We start from the raw sequence: 19,088 nt of genomic DNA on the forward strand, positions 1-19,088 counted from the left end.
CATGTCCAGGACAGGCAGGGCTACTACTCAGAGAACCCTGACTTGAAAAAAAAGGAGAAAAAACTGTCTGCTTAAGTGGCAAACCCACAGTGTATTCATCTTGATTCACTGATTCCTGGAAGTTGGGAAGCTAGTCATGGGGAGAGGAGAATGCTGGAGCTGTGGCTCAGTCGTCACTGCAGAGGACTAGGGTTGGCTCCCTGAACCCACATGGTGGCTCGTAACCATCTGCAACTGTAGTTCTAGGACATCAAATGCCCTCTGAACTCTGCAGGCACCAGGTATATATGCAGTGCATATACATCCAAGGTAGGCAAAAACACATATACATAGAAAATGAATCCAGGTTTAAAAAAGACGAAAAGAATAGTCACAGGACAGTACATAAGCCAGATAACTTATGGCTATATAAAAAATTTATTGACCAAATAGAAACTATTTACAGAATGGGACCTTGCTCCTGTCTTCTCCATGCCTCTCTCTATACAATCCAATGTGAAATCATCAAGATTCTACAGTCCGAGTGAGAACACCAACTATAAAGACACAAACGTTCACAGTGAAGTATTCAAGACTCGGCGGCTTCTTCATCAGGGCAGCAGTAATATTCCACAAAACATACTTGCCCATCTTCATTTCTAATCATGTACTGTAGTGAGAGGAACCCTCGGTTATCTGTCCGAACAGACACTTTACATGACAGAGCTAACGCCTTTGTAGACGGCTTCAGTAAAGAGAGTTTGTATCTGTGGGAGAGTAAATTAAAAGCTGTTATTTGAATCCCTTAAATGCATTAACACCAAATAAAGGACAAAAGGTAGCCAGGAACTACTGAGTAGCAAATACTTAAGAAAGGTGCTAGACTTCTTGCTTTATCCACCTGCAATTACAACCCAGTATCCCCAAGTAAATCTAGTGCCCAACCAAATACTTTTTTAAATGTGATGCATTTTTTAACAGATTAAAAATTACCTGTTTTGTTTTTATATAGAAATCTAGTACTTAGCTTCATCTTTATCAACAGTGTAACCTTCATATTAAGAACTGACCTGTTGACCTGAGTCTTATTACAGTGAAATGCTTCCACCAAGTCAGAATCTTTGGGATAGTCAAGATGGGAGTTTCCTGCGTTTCCAAAAGTAGACAACCTATAGTTGAAAGTAAGTAACTCATTTATTCATAGGTTCAATAACAAGCAATCTTAGAATCCATGCTACTTTAAGAAATGATACATTAAAGTCCTAGTTATAGGGGTTAAAGTTCATCAGGTAAGGGCAATTGCACTGCGAACATCAGGACCTGAGTTCAAATCCTAGATCTCACATGAAAGGCCAGGTATGACCATACATGCCCGAAACCCTACCACTCAGGGATGGAGACTAGCAGGTCCTCATCACCCAGTAGCTAACTGCTTAGCCAAAATGGGGAGCTTGTGATTCAAGGCAGTAAGATGGAAAGCAATAGAGGAAACACCTCATCTTCTTTTTTGGCCTCATATGTGTACATAAGGCCACATGTACCCATACATTCATGTAAATGCACTACATCCACATAGACCACATACAATATTGTCTCCATGTAACAGGCTCAAGCTGGTAGCAGCACAGTTAATAGACACCTTATCAAGCATTATAATGAAGTTTTCCACAGGATGCTGTAGGAGTAGAGAGTATCTAGTAACAAGCTTAAAAAACATTTTGACTTTCTACCTTTATTCGTGTGTGTGTGTGTGTGTGTGTGTGTGTGTGTGTGTATCTGTGTATCTGTCTGTCTGTCTGTCCATCTATGTATGAGAATCCAGGTACTCCAGAACATGACTTTGGAGTATGGCAGTTGTGAGCTGCCTGACATGGTGCTGAGAATCAACCTTGGGTCCTCTGAAGGAGCATGCTCTTAACTGCCTGACACATCTCTCCAGCCTAGGAACAGCTTTGAAGAAATTGTCACACCAGAGTACACAGTATTTACTCTGTACAGTTGTATAATGACAGTTAACTTTCCTTATCTTTAAATCTAGAAATAAATTTCAGAGAACTATGCATAATGAAAGACCTTGATTGGAATCAATTGTAAGGGTCCCATTCCTAGCTTATACAGCTGAAACATTTGCATGCAATTTGTGCCTTTAAATTATGTTTCACTATTATAGTATTTCTCTGTGTTAGACTTATCTTAGAAGTTTAATGGTCTTTCCAACTTTGTACTGTCAGCAAATGCATACAATTCTGAGTTTAGTCTCTAAGCATTTGCTATGGGAGAAGCACGCCGACAAACACAGTGATCAGTCCTGGAAGATCTTCCCGCAGCTCTGGGTCTATGTTCCCACTCAGTGCATATTCCCTTCTCTAGTATAACTTCTGAGTTATGCTCTGCTCTCATGCAGGGATGACTGTCCTCAGGTCTCCACTTCCAGTCTAGGCTGATTTGCTCAGCACCACGTCCACAAATCTAACCACCCCACCAGTGCCATACGAACTTTAAATCCTAACATAGCCAGAAAAACAATTCACAACCACTTCCACTCATCACATTGCTTGCCATTCTGGGAATGGGGTACAGGATCCATCTAGGTACTTCTTCAGAGAGCTGATTTGGAAGAAGATCCTCTGATACTTGTTTTAAAGGATTAATTGGGGTGTCAATCCTTTTCACTTTGGTTAACTTTTGGTATATCATGAGTGAAAGTCTTATCTGAATACTCACAAGAAAAAGCTCCCTATAATTGTTCCTAAGTCAAACACAAAACAAAACAAAAATCCACAACTTATATTCTCTGAACATCTTCAAAATTTTAAGTTCTATAAAACTATTCTAGCTTTGAAAAAACACTCTCAAAAATTTTTCCGGGACAAAATATTTGAGAACAGTTTGACACTGTATTTTTGCTGAAAAATACCTGATCCAATGAGGTCCACCTTGTCCAATACTCCCAAGTACTCAAGAACCATTTCCCAAGTACCTATGAGTAATATTCTCATTCTTAATGGCTTGCAATTTTGTTTTTTCTCTGCTGATTCACATTTTCCTCCTCACCAGTCTTAAGATGGATACAAACCTTAGATTATCAATAGTTATTAAGTAAAAAAAAAAAGTTCTCAGCAATATCTACTCCCTTTTGTACCCTGAACTAATGTTAAAAAAAAAAATACCACATAATACAAACATGCTGTTTAATGTTGAAATCCAATTTTCCTCACAAAGTAACGTCATCTACATCACAGACAGCAATTAAAATACCGCTGGTTTGTAGATTATGAGAATCTATCAAGATTATAAAATGCTTTGTGGGTTGCTCTTCATATGTCTTAAGTTTCCTATCTTGGAGTTAGAAAATTATAAAATAATCAAATGCTTCTGAAAACTCTAGGATGGGTTAAAAGGAAAAATCCTGTAACTCAAGCAAATGTTGCATGAAGAGTTAGACCCACGCCAGACCACATTATGGGTAATGGCACTGACGTACCTGAAATAGGGCTTGTCAGGAGACACTGTGATCTGTAGGACATCACCTGTCATGTCCAACTCAGAAAAGGCTTCCCGGAGCCCCTCTGACTGCAGGATAATTTTATTCACAACATTGGTGCTGCAGAAATCAAAATCCAGTGTCTCCTCAGGCTCCTGTGTGGTAATTTTGCAGACTGTCACCACTCCTCCTTCTTCTAGAAATAGCATCAGTGGGTGACCATAACCTTGGTAACACATCCGAAGTGCAGTTAAAGTCCCTGCAGTGAAATAAGTCATATGGGGCTTAGCTCTATGGCTCTGGGGTTAGCTTTCCCTCCAAATGACACACATATTGCCTCAAAAATTATTTATCTGCCAAGCTTCTAGCATGCATGTCTCTTCTTAAAGACACTTGATTCCAATAACGTGAAGGAAACTGGGAAACAGAACAAAATCTAACTCGCTGAAATGATTTTCCCACTTATATACAGTGTCTCCTATGGAGATACAGTATTATTTTAAATCAAATTGATAGCAATAGACGGTAGCCACCGGTGATATAATTTAACCCCTTAAATCCCTACAAAGCAGGAATATAAAATAACTTGGCTCTTTCCTACTGGTTAGAGAGCCAGTAAAGGATATGGGAAATCAAATGTTCTCAGGAAAAAACAAGCTGGGAAAAACTGCATTAGCAAATGCATAATTAAAAACATATATTTACTATAGTATATGTAGAATGATTATGAGTGTGAATGCATACATGCCATTCATGCCCATGGCGGTCACAGAAAAGCTTTTGGTCCTCTCTTCCATCAAGGTCAGGCTTCCTGGGTAAGTACTTTACCCACTAAGCTATCTCATCTGTTCCAAGTGTGTAATCAGACCCACCTACAGATCATGCCTCACACTTAACAATCCTAGTATCATGAAGGCAAAGGCAGGTGGGTCACAGCAAGTTCCAGGACATCTAGGATACAGGGTATGACAGAGGACACTGTAATTCCAACACTCACAAGTTAAGACAGGAATATCTTAAGTTCAAGGCCAACTGGAGCTACACTTAAGACCCTGTCGACAAAAACCAAAACTTAATTATGGACCTGCCAGTGCAAAGACATGAGTTACTTCCCTATGAAATACAATAATTCTGGGATTCTTCTGGGATTCTTGTAGTCTTATGTACAGGGCAAATGGATTTCCTAATCAATGGCCAAGTGGGAGTCAGCAAAACTTACTTCTCTCTGCCTGTAAGTAGATGTTAATTCTAAGTTAGAATAAATATGTAATTAATACATATTCACAAGGTATTTTATGACTTTCAAGTCTTTTAATTTTAAACTTAGAATCTTGGAGCCTTGTGTGATGACTAATACTGTCAACTTGACAGGCTCTAGCATCTCCTAGGAAACAAGCCCCTAGGCATGTCTGTGAGGAGGGAGCTTGCTGATCAGGATGAGGTGGGAGGAGCCCCACCCTAAATGTAGGTAGCACCATTTGAAGAGCTTCTGTCTTAGACTGAATAAAAAGAAGAAAGCTACCTAAGCTATTCTCTGCTTCCTGCCTATGGACATAATGTGACCAGTTGCCTCATGCTCTTGCTTCGCTTCCAGGCCCTTCCTTGCTATATGGACTACACTCCAAGTGTGAGCCAAAATAAGCCCTAAAATTGCTTTGTCAGCCATTTTTTTTTCACAGCAACAAGGAAGGTAATGACTTACCTTGCATATTAAGATGACTTAAGATGAATAAATACCTTCACAAATATGTAAAGAACTATAAACAAACATTCAACTGGCAGTTTGAATATTTATATTCTATGATTATAACCACAGGGAGGAAAATGAATTGGAAATTAGTTTCCCTTTATTCTTTGAAAATTTAATTCATGTATACAAATCCACCCCCTAATTATTAGGGCCTAATACTTTCCTCCCTAGGACTCCTCAACCTGTTCCAAAGAAATGAATTCTCCCTTCCCTAGCAGCCGTCAGCTGCCAAAAGCTTCTCCACTAGGGTGGGACCTCAATAGTCCTACCCTGAGCGACTAGTTTTCTAACAAAATATTGGCTGTCTTGGGGTCATAGCTCAGCTGTAGTAGACTGCTTGGCTAACATGTATCAGGTGCTGGTTTCAATCCTCACCACCACATAAAACTACAGGTGGTTGCCTACTTCCATAATCTTATCACTTGTGGCAGGGGCAGGAAGATAAATTCAAGGTCATACTCAGCTATACAGGAGCTCAAGGCCACTCTGGGATACATAAGACTGTCTTTAAAAAAAGATAAAAAATAAAAAAGCTTATATTCTAGAAATCTTCCTGTATTTTCTATTTAATACTTTTATGACACAACAATAGTAGTAGTAGTAATATATATAGTTTACCTGGCGTAGGACTTGATCCAAAAATAGATAAACAGTCTAAAAGGATAGTTAAATTAATTCGAAAAGTAACAGACTCTTCCTGAATGATAAATTCTTGAAACACATCAGCCTATGAAAAAGCAAACATGAGAATATGAAAGCCAGTTTGTATTAAAGAATGAAAATTCACACATAAGAGTCTACATTTCACTTTATTCTTAAAAAGTAACAATATTCTGCCAACTCCATGAGAATATTTCTCATTCCCAACTAAGACATGCTAATTTTTCAACCTTTACCCACTTGACTACTGCTGAATGGTTTAATCATTAAAGGTGTATCACTAAGTTAGGCCCCATTTAGGAACTCCTGAAGCAGGTAGGGGGAAGAATATGATGAAAACATGTTGTCCGATTTTCTTTTTAATTAAAAGGGGGGGATGGTTCATCAGTCGAGAACATTTGCTACCCTTCCAGAAGACACAGGTTTGCTTTCCAGCACCCACGTGGTGACTCAAAACCATCTGTAACTACTTTCAGGGGATCCAATACCCTCTGCTGGACTTGGCAGGAACCAGGCACATGCCTTTTGCAGACATTCATGCAGGCAAAGCACTCATACACATAAAATTAAAAAGCCAAAAAAAAAAAAAAAAAGCAAAAAAAACCAAAAGCCCAAAGACCCCCCTCCTCTCCCCAGGAAGGGTCCATCATCGTCATTTCTGGATCTGAATCTACCACCTATGTGAGCTTGCCCTAACTCCATCCTTATGCCTATCAGTTAAAGCTAAAGTCACTTCAGAATCGAACAGTTTAATAATGCATGCATGATAATCGTTTCCAATTTCATTTGAAGACAGAAACCATGTTTTATTTCTCCATAATTGTGGGGTTATACTATACTCAAGTGTTCAAAAATATGAAGTGAATGTTGCGATCTGACCTGACCCATACAAATACTACGTTGTAAGAATAGATTCTAGCTGTGGGTGATGGTGCAGGGCTTTGATCCCAGTACTTCAATACAAGGCAGAAGCAGGTGGATCTCCAAGAACTTGAAGCCAATCTAGTCCACAAAGCAAGTTCCAGGTAGCCAGGGTCATATGTTAGACTCTGTCTCAGGAAAAAAAAAAATGCTATTATCGCCAATAAGAGGAAAAATTAAAACGTGCATGACCCCAATTATAATGTAAAGAGTAAACATTCTGGGTTCTTATCCTAACTCAATCAGTGTTTAATTTTCAGTAGTTTAAATCTGGTGCCACTATGTCAAACAGGAAAGATAAAGTGTCCATATTTGTGAAGATTAAAAGAGGTAAACGGTAAGAAGAGTGTCTCATTAATAAGCTATCTAGTAATCATTATCTGCGTGAGACAAAAGATGGGGAAAGTATTTGTTAGCAGGAAAGAAAAAAAAAAGTAATAACATTTTGTTCTCTAATTTGAGTTTTGTCGATTAAGTCCTTCCAAATTAATTAGGGAATGCTTAAAAATATATCTTTTCCCCCATACCTGAATAAAGGCATTTGCCTGCACACACTTTGCATTCTCCACTGTAACCTTGATTCCGTTTTTAGTAGCAAAACACGTGGCGTGTTCTTTGAAATGAATGGCTTTCAAGACAGTGGAGAGATTCCTAACGTTGTCAAGGCTGGCCACTAAGCGGTACTGTTCGTATTCATCCTCATTGTATTGGGTTAGGAGAGGCATGGATGGTCCACTGTAGGGTCCGCTCAGAGAGAAGGATGCTCGTCTTCCGGAAGACCTCTGAAAACCTGAGACACGGAACAAACCTCGCTATCAGTGCTGACAGGACTGGCGACCTCAACCCGAGCCGAAATCGGGAACATTCTATCTCCATGTCTCAAAACTACGGTATCCTTGTCTTATTCAGGGGGGAAATGCAGTTCACAGGGTAGTTCTAATTGGCGCGGGTAACTAGCACTTCCGAGTGCCACCAACCTGGCCTGTCACAAAACGCGCGACTGCGGCACCCACAGCCACCCAGCTCACCAGCCCTCTCGTCGCACACGGGCCACTAAGGGGAGCCCCGGGCGCCAGGCCCCTGCCTTTGAGGTGACGTCCGACCCCGCAAAGCTCTTTTCAGCCCAGCCCCAAGAAGAACGCCCGAGAATCCAGAAGCGAGCACGCCTGGCAAACAACTCCCGCCACCGTTTGCTCCCGCAGCCACCTAGGCCACCGTCACCACCGAGCCGCCAGGTGCCTAGAGAGTCTACCACTAGCTGGACGAAAGCGCCTCAGAGCTGGGATGATTAACTCAGAGCTAAGCGTGGGCTACCATAGAGACCGGAAGGAGGAGCGAGCGGCAGAACCGGAAGTGTTGACGGCCACAAACGCGGCGAGGCAAGATGGTGGCGACCAAGAGAAAGCGGCGTGGGGGTCTGGAGGTTCAAGCGAAGAAGCCAAAAAGGAGCCCGAAAGATGCCGGGCAGCCAGCCAAGCAAGCCGATGCGGCAAAAGAGGCGGAGGAAGAAAATAGAGATCGTATTCCAGGTCCCGTTTGTAAGGTAAGAGGCCCGACTGCGGGAATTGGAGTCGGCTTCCTGACCCACTTTTGGGCTACCGAAGTGTGGCTCCAGTCAAAACTTGACTGGATCATGAGCATAGGGTTCCCTTGACTGAAATGAACAATGTTTATGTCTAAATTTCGTGCAGATGGCCTTCTTCCTGGAGACAGCAGTTCGTAGACCCTTAGCCAGCTAACAGGGAGTTGATGTAATGGGTATTTATCTAGTATACTGTCTTCTGGTTACTGTGCCTTTCCCCTAACCCCCCCCCCCCCCCAGGGTAATGCTTTTTCTTTTCTTTTTCCCCTTCAAAGTCTTTTTGGTGTATCTATAAAATTTCTTCCATTTTGGTCCGTATCACACCGGGTTACCGAAGTTTGTTTGCCAAGCCTTTAAAGTTACTGTCCCGTGACTCTTAGCTTGTTTGGTCGGATCTTTAATTCAAGGGGTACTATTAGTAGTCACAAACCTAGTCCACTAGTTTTCCTATGTTTAACAGTGCGGCGCACTTAGACCGAGAGGAGCTTCCCTGGCCTTGGCATCTTGGAGGTGTTGAACAAGATTTCCTCCAGAAATGTTGGAGTTTAGAAGGAAAGAAGGCTTCATAGAAAAAAACTGCGTGTTGATTCCAAAGGCTAGCAGATTCTTGTTAGGGTTACTTTCAGTCACATGAAAACTCCCTAAGGAAGGTATTTATGGAGAAGATCTTGCCTCAGATGTGCCTGTCCCATGTGCTTAGTGTAGTGCTCTAGAACTGAGTGAAAAGGAACTGTGAAAGGCCAATGGAAATTGTACCCCAGTTTTAATTTACAGTTAAATCTTGTACTCTTGTCTGAAAGGAAAATAATCTGGACTCAACGTGTTTTCTTTTTTCTTTTTTTCCTTTTTCTTTCTTTTTTTTTTTTTTGAGACAGGGTTTCTCTGTGTAGTCCTGGCTGTCCTGGAACTCACTCTGTAGACCAGGCTGGCCTGGAACTCAGAAATCCGCCTGCCTCTGCCTCCCAAGTGCTGGGATTAAAGGCGTGCGTGCACCACTGCCCAGCAACATGTTTTCAATAAAAAGTTAGTACGCTCCCTCTTTTAGGAACTGGACAGAAACATGTTGGGATCTGTAATGTGAATCACAGTATGATACGTTAATTGGAATTAAGACAATTACTACTTTTAGGGTGGTAAGGAAACATGAAGTCTTTTAGCTGGATTTCAAAGAAAGGGTTCAATTTTGATATTCAGAGAGAGAGAATGAAAAAATTCACCAAAGGCATTACATGGGGTGGGGGAAGGGAGGCTGGAGGAAATCTTAAAAGCTGAGAATGTGCAGGGCCAGTGTTGGGCAGTGGAGTTGTAAACAGTGTAAATGTATTTTAGAGTCCAGCCATAGAGGGTATGTGTCATTTTGAAGTTTGGAAACCCAAGAGTTAGTGCTAGTTAGCTGTCGGCAGTGATTCTGTCTGGGAAAGCCAGATAGTCAGGAGCTTTGCAGCTGATAATCAGTTATGGGGATTTAAGAACACTTGTAAGCTTTACAAATTGTTGTAAAGAGGTACTTAATAGTAGTTAGTACTGCTTATGATGTCTGTGTAAGAAACTTGAGGCAAATGCCATCTTCAGAGCATGAGGAACTGAAATGAAGTAGCAGAGAGAAGTAAGGACCAGAGAGAGGAAAGGGGGACTCTTGGTAAGGAGAGAGGGCAGACTTAAGTTTGGTAAAGGTTAGTGTTACACAGTTGAGTTGGAAGCATCACTCTAACACACGCGGATTGTTACAGCTAGAGAGACTTCTTACCTTCTGTACATAGTTAAAACTGGAAATGAACATAGGGACTGTGATGGAGAGAATAAAGTTAAAAATGGAAGGGTGCTCAGAGAAGATGGGAGGTAGTTGAAAAGATGGTGAGGGGCAGTTGAAAAGTGGTTTGTTTTGTTTTAATGTTTCTCTGTTTTAGACAGTTGACTATGTTCCCGGGATAGCCTTAAATTCCTGGTTCAAGTGCTCCCCCTGCTTCAGCCTCACTAGCTGTGATGCCTGATACTGGGAACGTGAAAAACTGTCAGAAACACCGCGTAAGTTCAGCTCGAAATGTTAGGATCTAATGTTTTCTTTTCTTTAGGGCAAATGGAAAAATAAGGAGCGGGTCCTCATCTTTTCTTCCAGAGGAATAAATTTCAGAACAAGACACTTAATGCAGGACTTGAGAACGCTGATGCCTCATTCTAAAGCAGGTACCTTAGTATCGTGCTTCAAACTGTTCAGTATGTGAGCTTGCCTAAACCTTAGTATCCTGCTTCAAACTGTTCAGTATGTGAACTTGCCTAAACCTTAGTATCCTGCTTCAAACTGTTCAGTATGTGAACTTGCCTAAACCTTAGTATCCTGCTTCAAACTGTTCAGTATGTGAGCTTGCCTAAACCTTAGTATCCTGCTTCAAACTGTTCAGTATGTGAACTTGCCTAAACCTTAGTATCCTGCTTCAAACTGTTCAGTGTGTGAACTTGCCTAAACCTTAGTATCCTGCTTCAAACTGTTCAGTATGTGAGCTTGCCTCGATCACTTATTTCCATATTTACTGGTTTGCTTGGCTCTGTCAGATAAAGAACCACAGTACACAAGGTGCGGGTACAGCTTAGTCTGTGCAGTAGAGGATCTGGGTGTGGTGGCACAGGATTATAACTCCAGCTCTGAGAAGGCGGAGGCGGATGAATACCTGGGGCTTGATGGCAAGATAGTCTTGCCAAGTTGGCCACCTCTGCCAGTTTAGCGACCCTGTCTCAAAAAACAAGGTGAACAGCACCTGAAGAAAAACACCCCAGGGGGACCTCTGGACTGATGAAAACACAGACACACACACACTTCAAAAGTTCACTCTTTTAAGTAACACATTTTAAAATAAATTTGTAAATTTTATAATAAATTACTGACAAAAGTCCACATCTTCTTTACTTTTAAAAATATCCATCTTATTGTCAGTGCTGCCTGTTGCTAGTCTTTCCAAAGATGCCTGTACTGTCCTCAACCCCTGACACTAACTGAAAATTTTCATTGATGATTTCATTTCTATGGTTATCTAAAACCAATTTTAAAATTGCCTTTGATTCAAAATAATATTTTCATAAGTTAAAATTTAAGTTTTGGTCAGGTGTGGTGGCACAACACACCTTAGCACCAGGGAGGCTGATCTCTTGAGTTAAAGGCCAGCTTGGTCTTCATAATTTTGGGCCAGCTAGGACTGCATAGTTGGTCTCATTTTCGTTTCAGGAGCTGGGCATAGTGATGCTTACCTGTAATATCATCGATGGGAGATGATGGCAGGAGGATCAGGAACTGAAGGTCATCCTGAATCTTTATAGGCACTTTGAGGCCAAACTAAACTACATGAGATCCAACCTTTAAAAAAAGTTTTAGTTTTGAGCCAGGCCAGGTGGCACAGGCCTGTAATTCCAACTGCTTGGAAGTTGGAAGGTTGAGTGTTCAAGGCCTACCTGACAAATTAGTGAGACCAACCTGAAAGTAAAAGTGAAGAGGGATTGGCAGAGTGCCTGCCTGGCTTGTGCCTCGCCTGCCTGGGTTCCAGTCCCCAACAGTGGCAAGTATGCACTGCCTGCCCTCTACTTGTTTAGTTTATGAAGAGATTGAGTGTTCTTAGCTTTGATTGGTCTTTAAAAATAAATTATCTAGATAGCAAATGTAGTCAAAGTCAGGCAGTCTTGAGATCTATTACTTAACTTGCTTTCTCTTTTTTTTATAGATACTAAAATGGATCGTAAAGATAAATTATTTGTGATAAATGAGGTAATTTAAAAATGAATTACAAATATTTTATCAACTCTAAAAATGACTTAACAAGTTAGTGACTTGTAAAAATTGCTTTGTGAATAATTCCAATTAATTTCACTAATTTGTCAGTTATTTTTTTTTTCTGTGATATCTAGTATTACCTGAAACTTAGAGTAGGTACTCAAGGATTTTCAACCAAAATATATAAAACAATTTCAAAAAATGTTAGCTATTTATAGAAAACCCGCCGGGCAGTGGTGGTGCACGCCTTTAATCCCAGCACTTGGGAAGCAGAGGCAGGCGGATTTCTGAGTTCGAGGCCAGCCTGGTCTACAGAGTGAGTTCCAGGACAGCCAGGGCTACACAGAGAAACCCTGTCTCGAAAAACCAAAAAAAAGAAAAAAGAAAAAAAGAAAGAAAACCCATGCTGTAAATATGTACTCTCATTAGATATGCAGGGGAAATTTGTTATCTGGGTATTACAAGTTAATAATAGTTAAATTTTCAAAGTATTGTTGAAGATACTAAGCGTATGTTTCAACACAAAATTTTCTAAGCAGTTCTAAGGTAATTCTTTGGCTACTGAAAGGTTTCTATTTGGTAGTTTGGCACAGGTGGTGTTGTAGCGGGGCATTATTGTACAAGCTGTGGCAACAGTGTTGACCAGAACTAGAACCATTCCTTCTTTGTCAGGGAGCTCCAATGAGGGAGGCAGGGCATAAACAGGATTATACTTTCCAGAAAGGTTACAAGAAATAAAGCAGTGTGTAATTTTCATTACTGAGCTAGACTAGAAACTCATTTTTGAGAGGCGTTGTCCTGAAGAGGAGTTGTCAGTTTACTCTTTGAGACTTAAAAAAAAAATGGTGGAAGAACATTCCAGGAGAAAAGGCAAGTACAAGGTCCCAGCAAGTTTTTTTTTTTTTTTTTTAAGCAACAAAATCAGAGGACGACATTTTGTAAGTGGGCAGATTTCACATCTTGAGTACTTTGTTTACTATAACATGGGAGTTTATTCTTAGGATGCTTTTGTATTTCTTAAGAATAATTTTAAAATCTGTACCACCTTGCTGGGCATGGTGTTGCTTGCCTTCAATCTCAGCACTCAAAAGGCAGAAGCAGGCAAATCTCTTGAGTTTGAGGCCAGCCTGGGCTATAGAGCAAGTTTCAGGATAACCAGTGGTACATGGATCCAAACAAAATAAACAAAATCTTTAAAATGTTGATCAAATCACTTTAAAGTCAGTTTTGTTTACTTTTGCTTCTTACCAATCCCTTGATTAATGAATAAATGCCTGTGTAAATAAAAATTTAAATGTTATAAAATTAAAAACCCAATAAGCTGCTGATTGAAATAAAGGATATTAGGACTGAAGAGGTGGTTCAGGATGAAGAGAATTGGGTGTTCTTCCAGAGGCCCTGAGTTCAATTCCCAGCAACCACATGGTGGCTCACAACCATCTATAATGCAATCAGATGCCCTCTTTGGTTTTCTTAGAGCTGTATTTCCTGATACAGTTCTAGTATTGCATATTTTCTAGTGTTATTTTCAGTCATTATAGTTTGTGCATGGGAGTATCATCAGAAGAGATCTTCAGTAACAGCAAGAACACCAGTTACTCTAAAATATTAGTCTAGTGAGCCTGTAATCCAACATTCAGGAGGTGGCAGAGTATCAGGATAAGGGCAGCTTGGGCTGCATGGTACTTGGTCAGTTAAAAAAAATATTTTATATATATATAAAATCTATATCTCATAGACAAAAGAGATTTGTGTGGATTCTTCTACTAGAGATAGAACATCAAGTTTACCTTGAGTTTCAGAATGCCACAGAGGAATTAAATTCTGTGAATAAATATACGCAGGTTGTTTTTAAAGACATCAGGTTACTTATAACTTTAGTTTTTGTTACATTATCGTTCCTTTTTTTTTTTTTTTTTTTTTTTTTTTAGGTCTGTGAAATGAAAAATTGCAACAAATGCATCTACTTTGAAGCTAAGAAAAAACAGGATCTCTATATGTGGTAAGAGAATATTGATAGAATTAAGTAAATCTTTTATAACAGGATGTAATTTTTATGTAAAAGGAGGAATAGAGTGAACTCATTTGATTGTGCAATATTTGAAAGCTCCTAAAGAACCTTTAACATGAATATTGTAGACATGGGCTATCTTACATTATAGATATTTGTATCTTAGAGTGTAGATGTCCTGTCTTATACTATAGACATGCTGTTTTATAATCTGCTGGTATGAGTGAACATTCACTGCACTGTACATTCTGATCTGTTGAAAAGCTTCTTTCATATATTTCAGGCTTTCAAATTCACCTCATGGGCCATCTGCCAAATTCTTGGTTCAAAATAGTAAGTTTGAGTTAAGATTTATTTCTTAGTGAACATTTTAGAAATATTTAGGGATAATTATGTCAATTTTTAACTTTTTCATTACTTTTTTTTTTTTTTTAGTTCATACCCTGGCTGAACTAAAGATGACTGGAAATTGTTTGAAAGGTTCTCGGCCCCTTTTATCTTTTGACCCTGTAAGTTTCTCATTTAGTGTGTGGTCTTAATTTTCTTATTCTAAATGGTTTATTTTCTTTATATATATTTAGCTAATGTAAAGAAATTTTAAAGAAGACACTATTTTAAATAATGTGTTCATATTTTTATTTATAGGCTTTTGATGACTTGCCACATTATGCTTTGTTAAAAGAAATGTTAATTCAGGTAAATATCTTTCTTAGAAAGTAGTTTTAGGAATATTTAATAGGCAAATGTCTTCCTTTGAACGTGCTTATTAACTTAGACATCAAAGCACATGCTGTGTCTTGGAATGTAAAACTAACAGACTTTTTTTTTTTAACAAGATTTTTAGTACACCACGGTACCATCCCAAGAGTCAGCCATTTGTGGACCACGTGTTTACGTTCACCATTCTGGATAACAGGATATGGTTTCGGAACTTCCAGGTTGGCTCTGCTTTATTTTTCATGTTTTCAATATTTTAGGATATGGAACATTGCTGACAATGCAAATGTATATTCTTTTAAGTAGCTACATTTCTTCAGATATTTGTGGTAAGCGATTGCTGCCACATGCCTGAAGTGATCTCTGCTTGCTTCATTCTCTGGTCATCAGCTGATGTGGCATACAGCATTTGTCACAAGCTGCCAGTCTCATTTACAGAGAACATAGACTGGAATGTTATGCCAATGGTGTCAGCCTTCCATGAGTCCTGTAAAGGACAGCTCATCATTTCTCTTCCTGAAAGGTCAGAATATTGCAGGTAGATGGTAGGAGGCTGTTAAGGCTTAGGAAAACATGGCTGCTATAGTAACAACTTTTGGGTGAGTCATAAGATGACTCAATCAGGGAAGTGAGGCCTCTAGAAATCTCTAGGCAGGAATTTGTCATAATGTACAGAAAAGTGGAGAACAGCAAGAACAAGATTTCATCCAGCTGCAGGGGATGGATATGGGCTCCTGTCTGTATATTTTATAGAAGATTTCTTACAGTATCTGTTAAATCTCCTGACTTAGAGGAGTAGATCTATTGAGAATGTTAATAAGAGGGGAGGCAGAGACAGGTGAGTTCTAGAACAGCCAGGGCCATGTAGAGAGACCCTGGCAGACAAATGAAAAAAATGTTAGTGTTTGTTAGACTTAAGATATGAAACAAATTCAGATTTCACAGTTTAAAAAAAAAAAAAATCATTGAGGGGTAAAGTACTTGTGTGTGAGCATGAAGACCTGAGGGATAAGTGGCATGTGTTTGTAGTCCTAGATCTGGAGAGGTAGAGACAGGTAGATGTGTGTTGAATCTGCAAGTTCTAGCTACCAGTGAGAGGCCATCTCTAAAAGCAAAGTGGGGCGTGAGATAGTTCAGCTGGTAAATGGAGCCTGGCAACCTGAGTTTGATTCCTAGGACACATGTGATAGGTAGAAGGAGAGAACTGACTCCTGCAAGTTGTCCTCCGGCTTCTGCATATGTGTGCTTTGGCATGTACAGTATAAATGGATATAAACAAAGTGACACGTGGGCAGCTCCTAAAGAACAGCACCTGTAGTTGCTGTCTAGCCTGCACACATGCACCAGTGAGCATATAACCCCCCTACACACACACACACGTGAACACTGAAAAAGAAAATCATGGTTTCTGTATAACTTCCTTGAGCTAGTAACAGATTTTAGGAAGTATTGTGATTTACCACTTTCCAGCTTCTTACCATCTTACTTTGAAGATAATCAGTTCTGGTTTTGTGCTTTATTTTGGTTTTGTTTTGTATTATTTGAGACAGGGTCCCTTTATGTAGCTCTGACTGGCCAGGAACTCATTATGTAGACAAGGCATAAATCCACCTGCTTTGCCTCAGTGCTGAGATTCAAAGTGTGCCATGCTTGTCTTAATCAATTCTTAGAGCACACTTGTAGTGTCACAGTTGTAGTGAAGTTGTGTCTGGTTTACCTTTTGGCAATATACCCAAACCACAGGAATGTTTCTTTTTTATTGAAGATTATAGAAGAAGATGCTGCTCTAGTGGAAATAGGACCCCGTTTTGTCTTAAATCTCATAAAGATTTTTCAGGGAAGCTTTGGAGGACCAACACTATATGAAAATCCTCATTACCAGTCTCCAAACATGGTAAGCTGGGTGTTTTGGTTGCTTGTTTTGTTTTAGTCTGTGATACTGTAGTTCTTTAGCCAAAATAATTTTGTAATCACTGCTTTACCACTCGTATGACTGAATTTGTTTTTCTGCACATATAATCTGCAAATTACTTTTTAAAAATGATTTCGGTGAAGATACATAAATGAATGTCTTAATTCAAAAGCACCTACTTTTTGTTGTGTCCAGCATCGGCGTATCATAAGGTCCATCACAGCTGCAAAGTACAGAGAGAAACAGCAAGTCAAAGATGTTCAGAAATTGAGAAAGAAAGAACCAAAGACTATTCTTCCACATGATCCCACTGCAGATGTGTTTGTCACACCAGCAGAGGAGAAACCAATAGAAATACAGTGGGTGAAACCAGAGCCAAAAGTAGATCTGAAAGCAAGGAAGAGAAGGATTTACAAAAGGCATCGGAAACTGCAACAGAAGATGAGCAGAGGGAGTGCAAAATCAATCAGTGGATAACTATCTCTTTTAGTTACTGTGTATTTATTTTGTATTCCATGTGTAAATACTTTTAGTATACAGAACTAGCTATGTCTAATTAGGGTGCCATTTTAAAAAATTAAAATTCTTTAAGTCAGTGTTGGTTTTTTTCTAAATAAAGCATCTTCAGAACTCACCAGCTACTTTATTCTTTTCAGAGCCTCACTTAGTATAGAATCTTTAGCACTTAACAGTTGACTTGCCCCATTTGTTTAGAATTTGGTTTGTTAAGCTGAAATTCAAACAGACTAATTGGGTCCGTAATTACTTACAAGGATGTTAGAGACTGGATGGCAGGGTGGAGGTCATTTCACTGAGCTTTCTCTGCTGAGGTCACTAATTCATGAAGCCTTGGGAAGTCGACTTCTGATACAGGATATCTGATCACACTGAACCCCAAAGTTGTGGTGTTTACTGAAAAAAACTGCCTCTAGTTGTTGGCTCAGCCTTAGCACACACCTTTAATCCCTCTGGCTGGAATACAGACATGCCCTTAGTACACGCCATTAATCCCAAACAAGGTAAAATTGGTTTGTAGAAGGAAACACCCATGTTTGAAATTGATATATAATTAAGTGGCAGACAAAGTGACAAATGGGGAAAAGATTGAAGAGTGGGATATGTCCATCTCATTAGAAAAGAGGCCTAGAGAGCAGCAGAGAAAAGTTTTACTTACTGGACAGCTGCACAGAGACATGTTGGAGAAAGAATGAGCCAGAATATTAGAACAGATAGAGTTAATTTGAGGCCAAACACAGCAAAAAGAGGCCAAGAGAGAAGTTAGAGTGAATCAACTTGGAGCAGAGAATGCCTGAGATCAGAAAGAACTAGAAAGGGTGAGCTTATTTAGTCTCTTAACACTGAAAGCATTCTAGGCCTAGATTAGATTGTACAGAGACTAGAAGCTTCCAGGACTAGATCTCCGTTAGACTGGGGCAGTAAGCCTTGGAGACAACGATGACATCAGGAGAATAAAAAGTTACTTTGACATCTGATCATTTCGGTACCTCTACCACCAGTGCATTTAATTCTTAGGTTTTGAAAAACAGCTACCTGTTTGTAAGCATTTATCTTGGACAACTTCAGATTCTAGAGAGCAGTAACAACGGAAAGCAGCAACCTGACGAAGTGATGGTGGGGCTGGCTGGCTGGTGAGGTGCACGAACATAGATGTTTTATATACATGTGTGTGTATGTATGTATGTAGGTATTTTAAATTAGATGGTTTTGTCACACCTTTTCACTGAACATTGTGTAGTTTTCCACATCTGCAGCAAGTTTACTAACTAGACATGCTTTATCCATTCAAAGATTTGAGTTTTTGTGTTTCTAGTATGGTGCCTGTGGTAAATATTTCTGTACAGAAATCTCTTTGTACAACACTTGTTAAATAAAACTGGTCAAAGGTTTTTAGCAATAAGGTTTTCTGATATTTTTGTAAGGTCCAAAGTTGTACCTTACCAGACATTAGAACAATCATATTCTTGTGCTCTTGCCTATGAGAATACCAATTGCAAAATAATATTATTTTTGAGGAGAGATTAGGATTTTGTGGGAGTGGGATTAGACTAATCTTGTCTTCCTATGGTAGGGTTGTCTCACTTATTTCTAATTTTACGTAGTTACTGGTTCTAGATACAATTTCTAGTTTATTTTGTCATGTGACTTGGGAGGAAATAATTTACAATTCCAGGCTCACCACTGAGGGAAATAAAGGCAGGAACTGAAGCAGAGATCCAGTAGAACACAGGGGGCTTTGTCCCTCCTACATCAGTTAGCAATCAAAATACCCTATAGACATGCCCACAGGCCAGTCT

The 19,088-nt window shown here is 39.6% G+C and overlaps 2 protein-coding genes across 5 annotated transcripts; one reads left to right on the top strand and one right to left on the bottom strand.

Annotated features, from left to right (window-relative positions):
* Positions 1-398: 398 nt before the first annotated feature.
* Positions 399-8,092, bottom strand: Rad1 (RAD1 checkpoint DNA exonuclease). 4 transcript variants are annotated; one of them, XM_034523229.2, is made up of 6 exons: positions 8,001-8,092; positions 7,322-7,584; positions 5,832-5,940; positions 3,464-3,722; positions 1,050-1,148; positions 399-746 (listed from the first exon to the last, which is right to left on the bottom strand). In XM_034523229.2, the coding sequence occupies exons 2-6, from the start codon at positions 7,517-7,519 to the stop codon at positions 569-571; spliced, it is 843 nt and encodes a 280-aa protein (XP_034379120.1). In that variant the 5' UTR covers positions 7,520-7,584; positions 8,001-8,092; the 3' UTR covers positions 399-568. The 4 variants fall into 4 exon arrangements, with proteins under 4 accessions (XP_034379120.1, XP_076772543.1, XP_034379121.1 ...); XM_076916428.1 differs by having other exon boundaries at positions 7,879-8,016; XM_034523230.2 differs by having other exon boundaries at positions 7,772-8,013.
* On the top strand, positions 8,042-17,407 carry Brix1 (biogenesis of ribosomes BRX1). The gene is made up of 10 exons (XM_034523660.2): positions 8,042-8,337; positions 10,449-10,560; positions 12,084-12,127; positions 14,065-14,135; positions 14,428-14,477; positions 14,580-14,653; positions 14,790-14,840; positions 14,981-15,082; positions 16,627-16,755; positions 16,969-17,407. Exons 1-10 carry the CDS (start codon positions 8,179-8,181, stop codon positions 17,248-17,250), a joined length of 1,074 nt encoding a protein of 357 aa, XP_034379551.1. The 5' UTR covers positions 8,042-8,178; the 3' UTR covers positions 17,251-17,407.
* The last annotated feature ends 1,681 nt before the right edge of the window (positions 17,408-19,088 follow it).

The sequence above is a fragment of the Arvicanthis niloticus genome, chromosome 19 (genome assembly GCF_011762505.2).
Source record: "Arvicanthis niloticus isolate mArvNil1 chromosome 19, mArvNil1.pat.X, whole genome shotgun sequence".
Taxonomy (NCBI): domain Eukaryota; kingdom Metazoa; phylum Chordata; class Mammalia; order Rodentia; family Muridae; genus Arvicanthis; species Arvicanthis niloticus.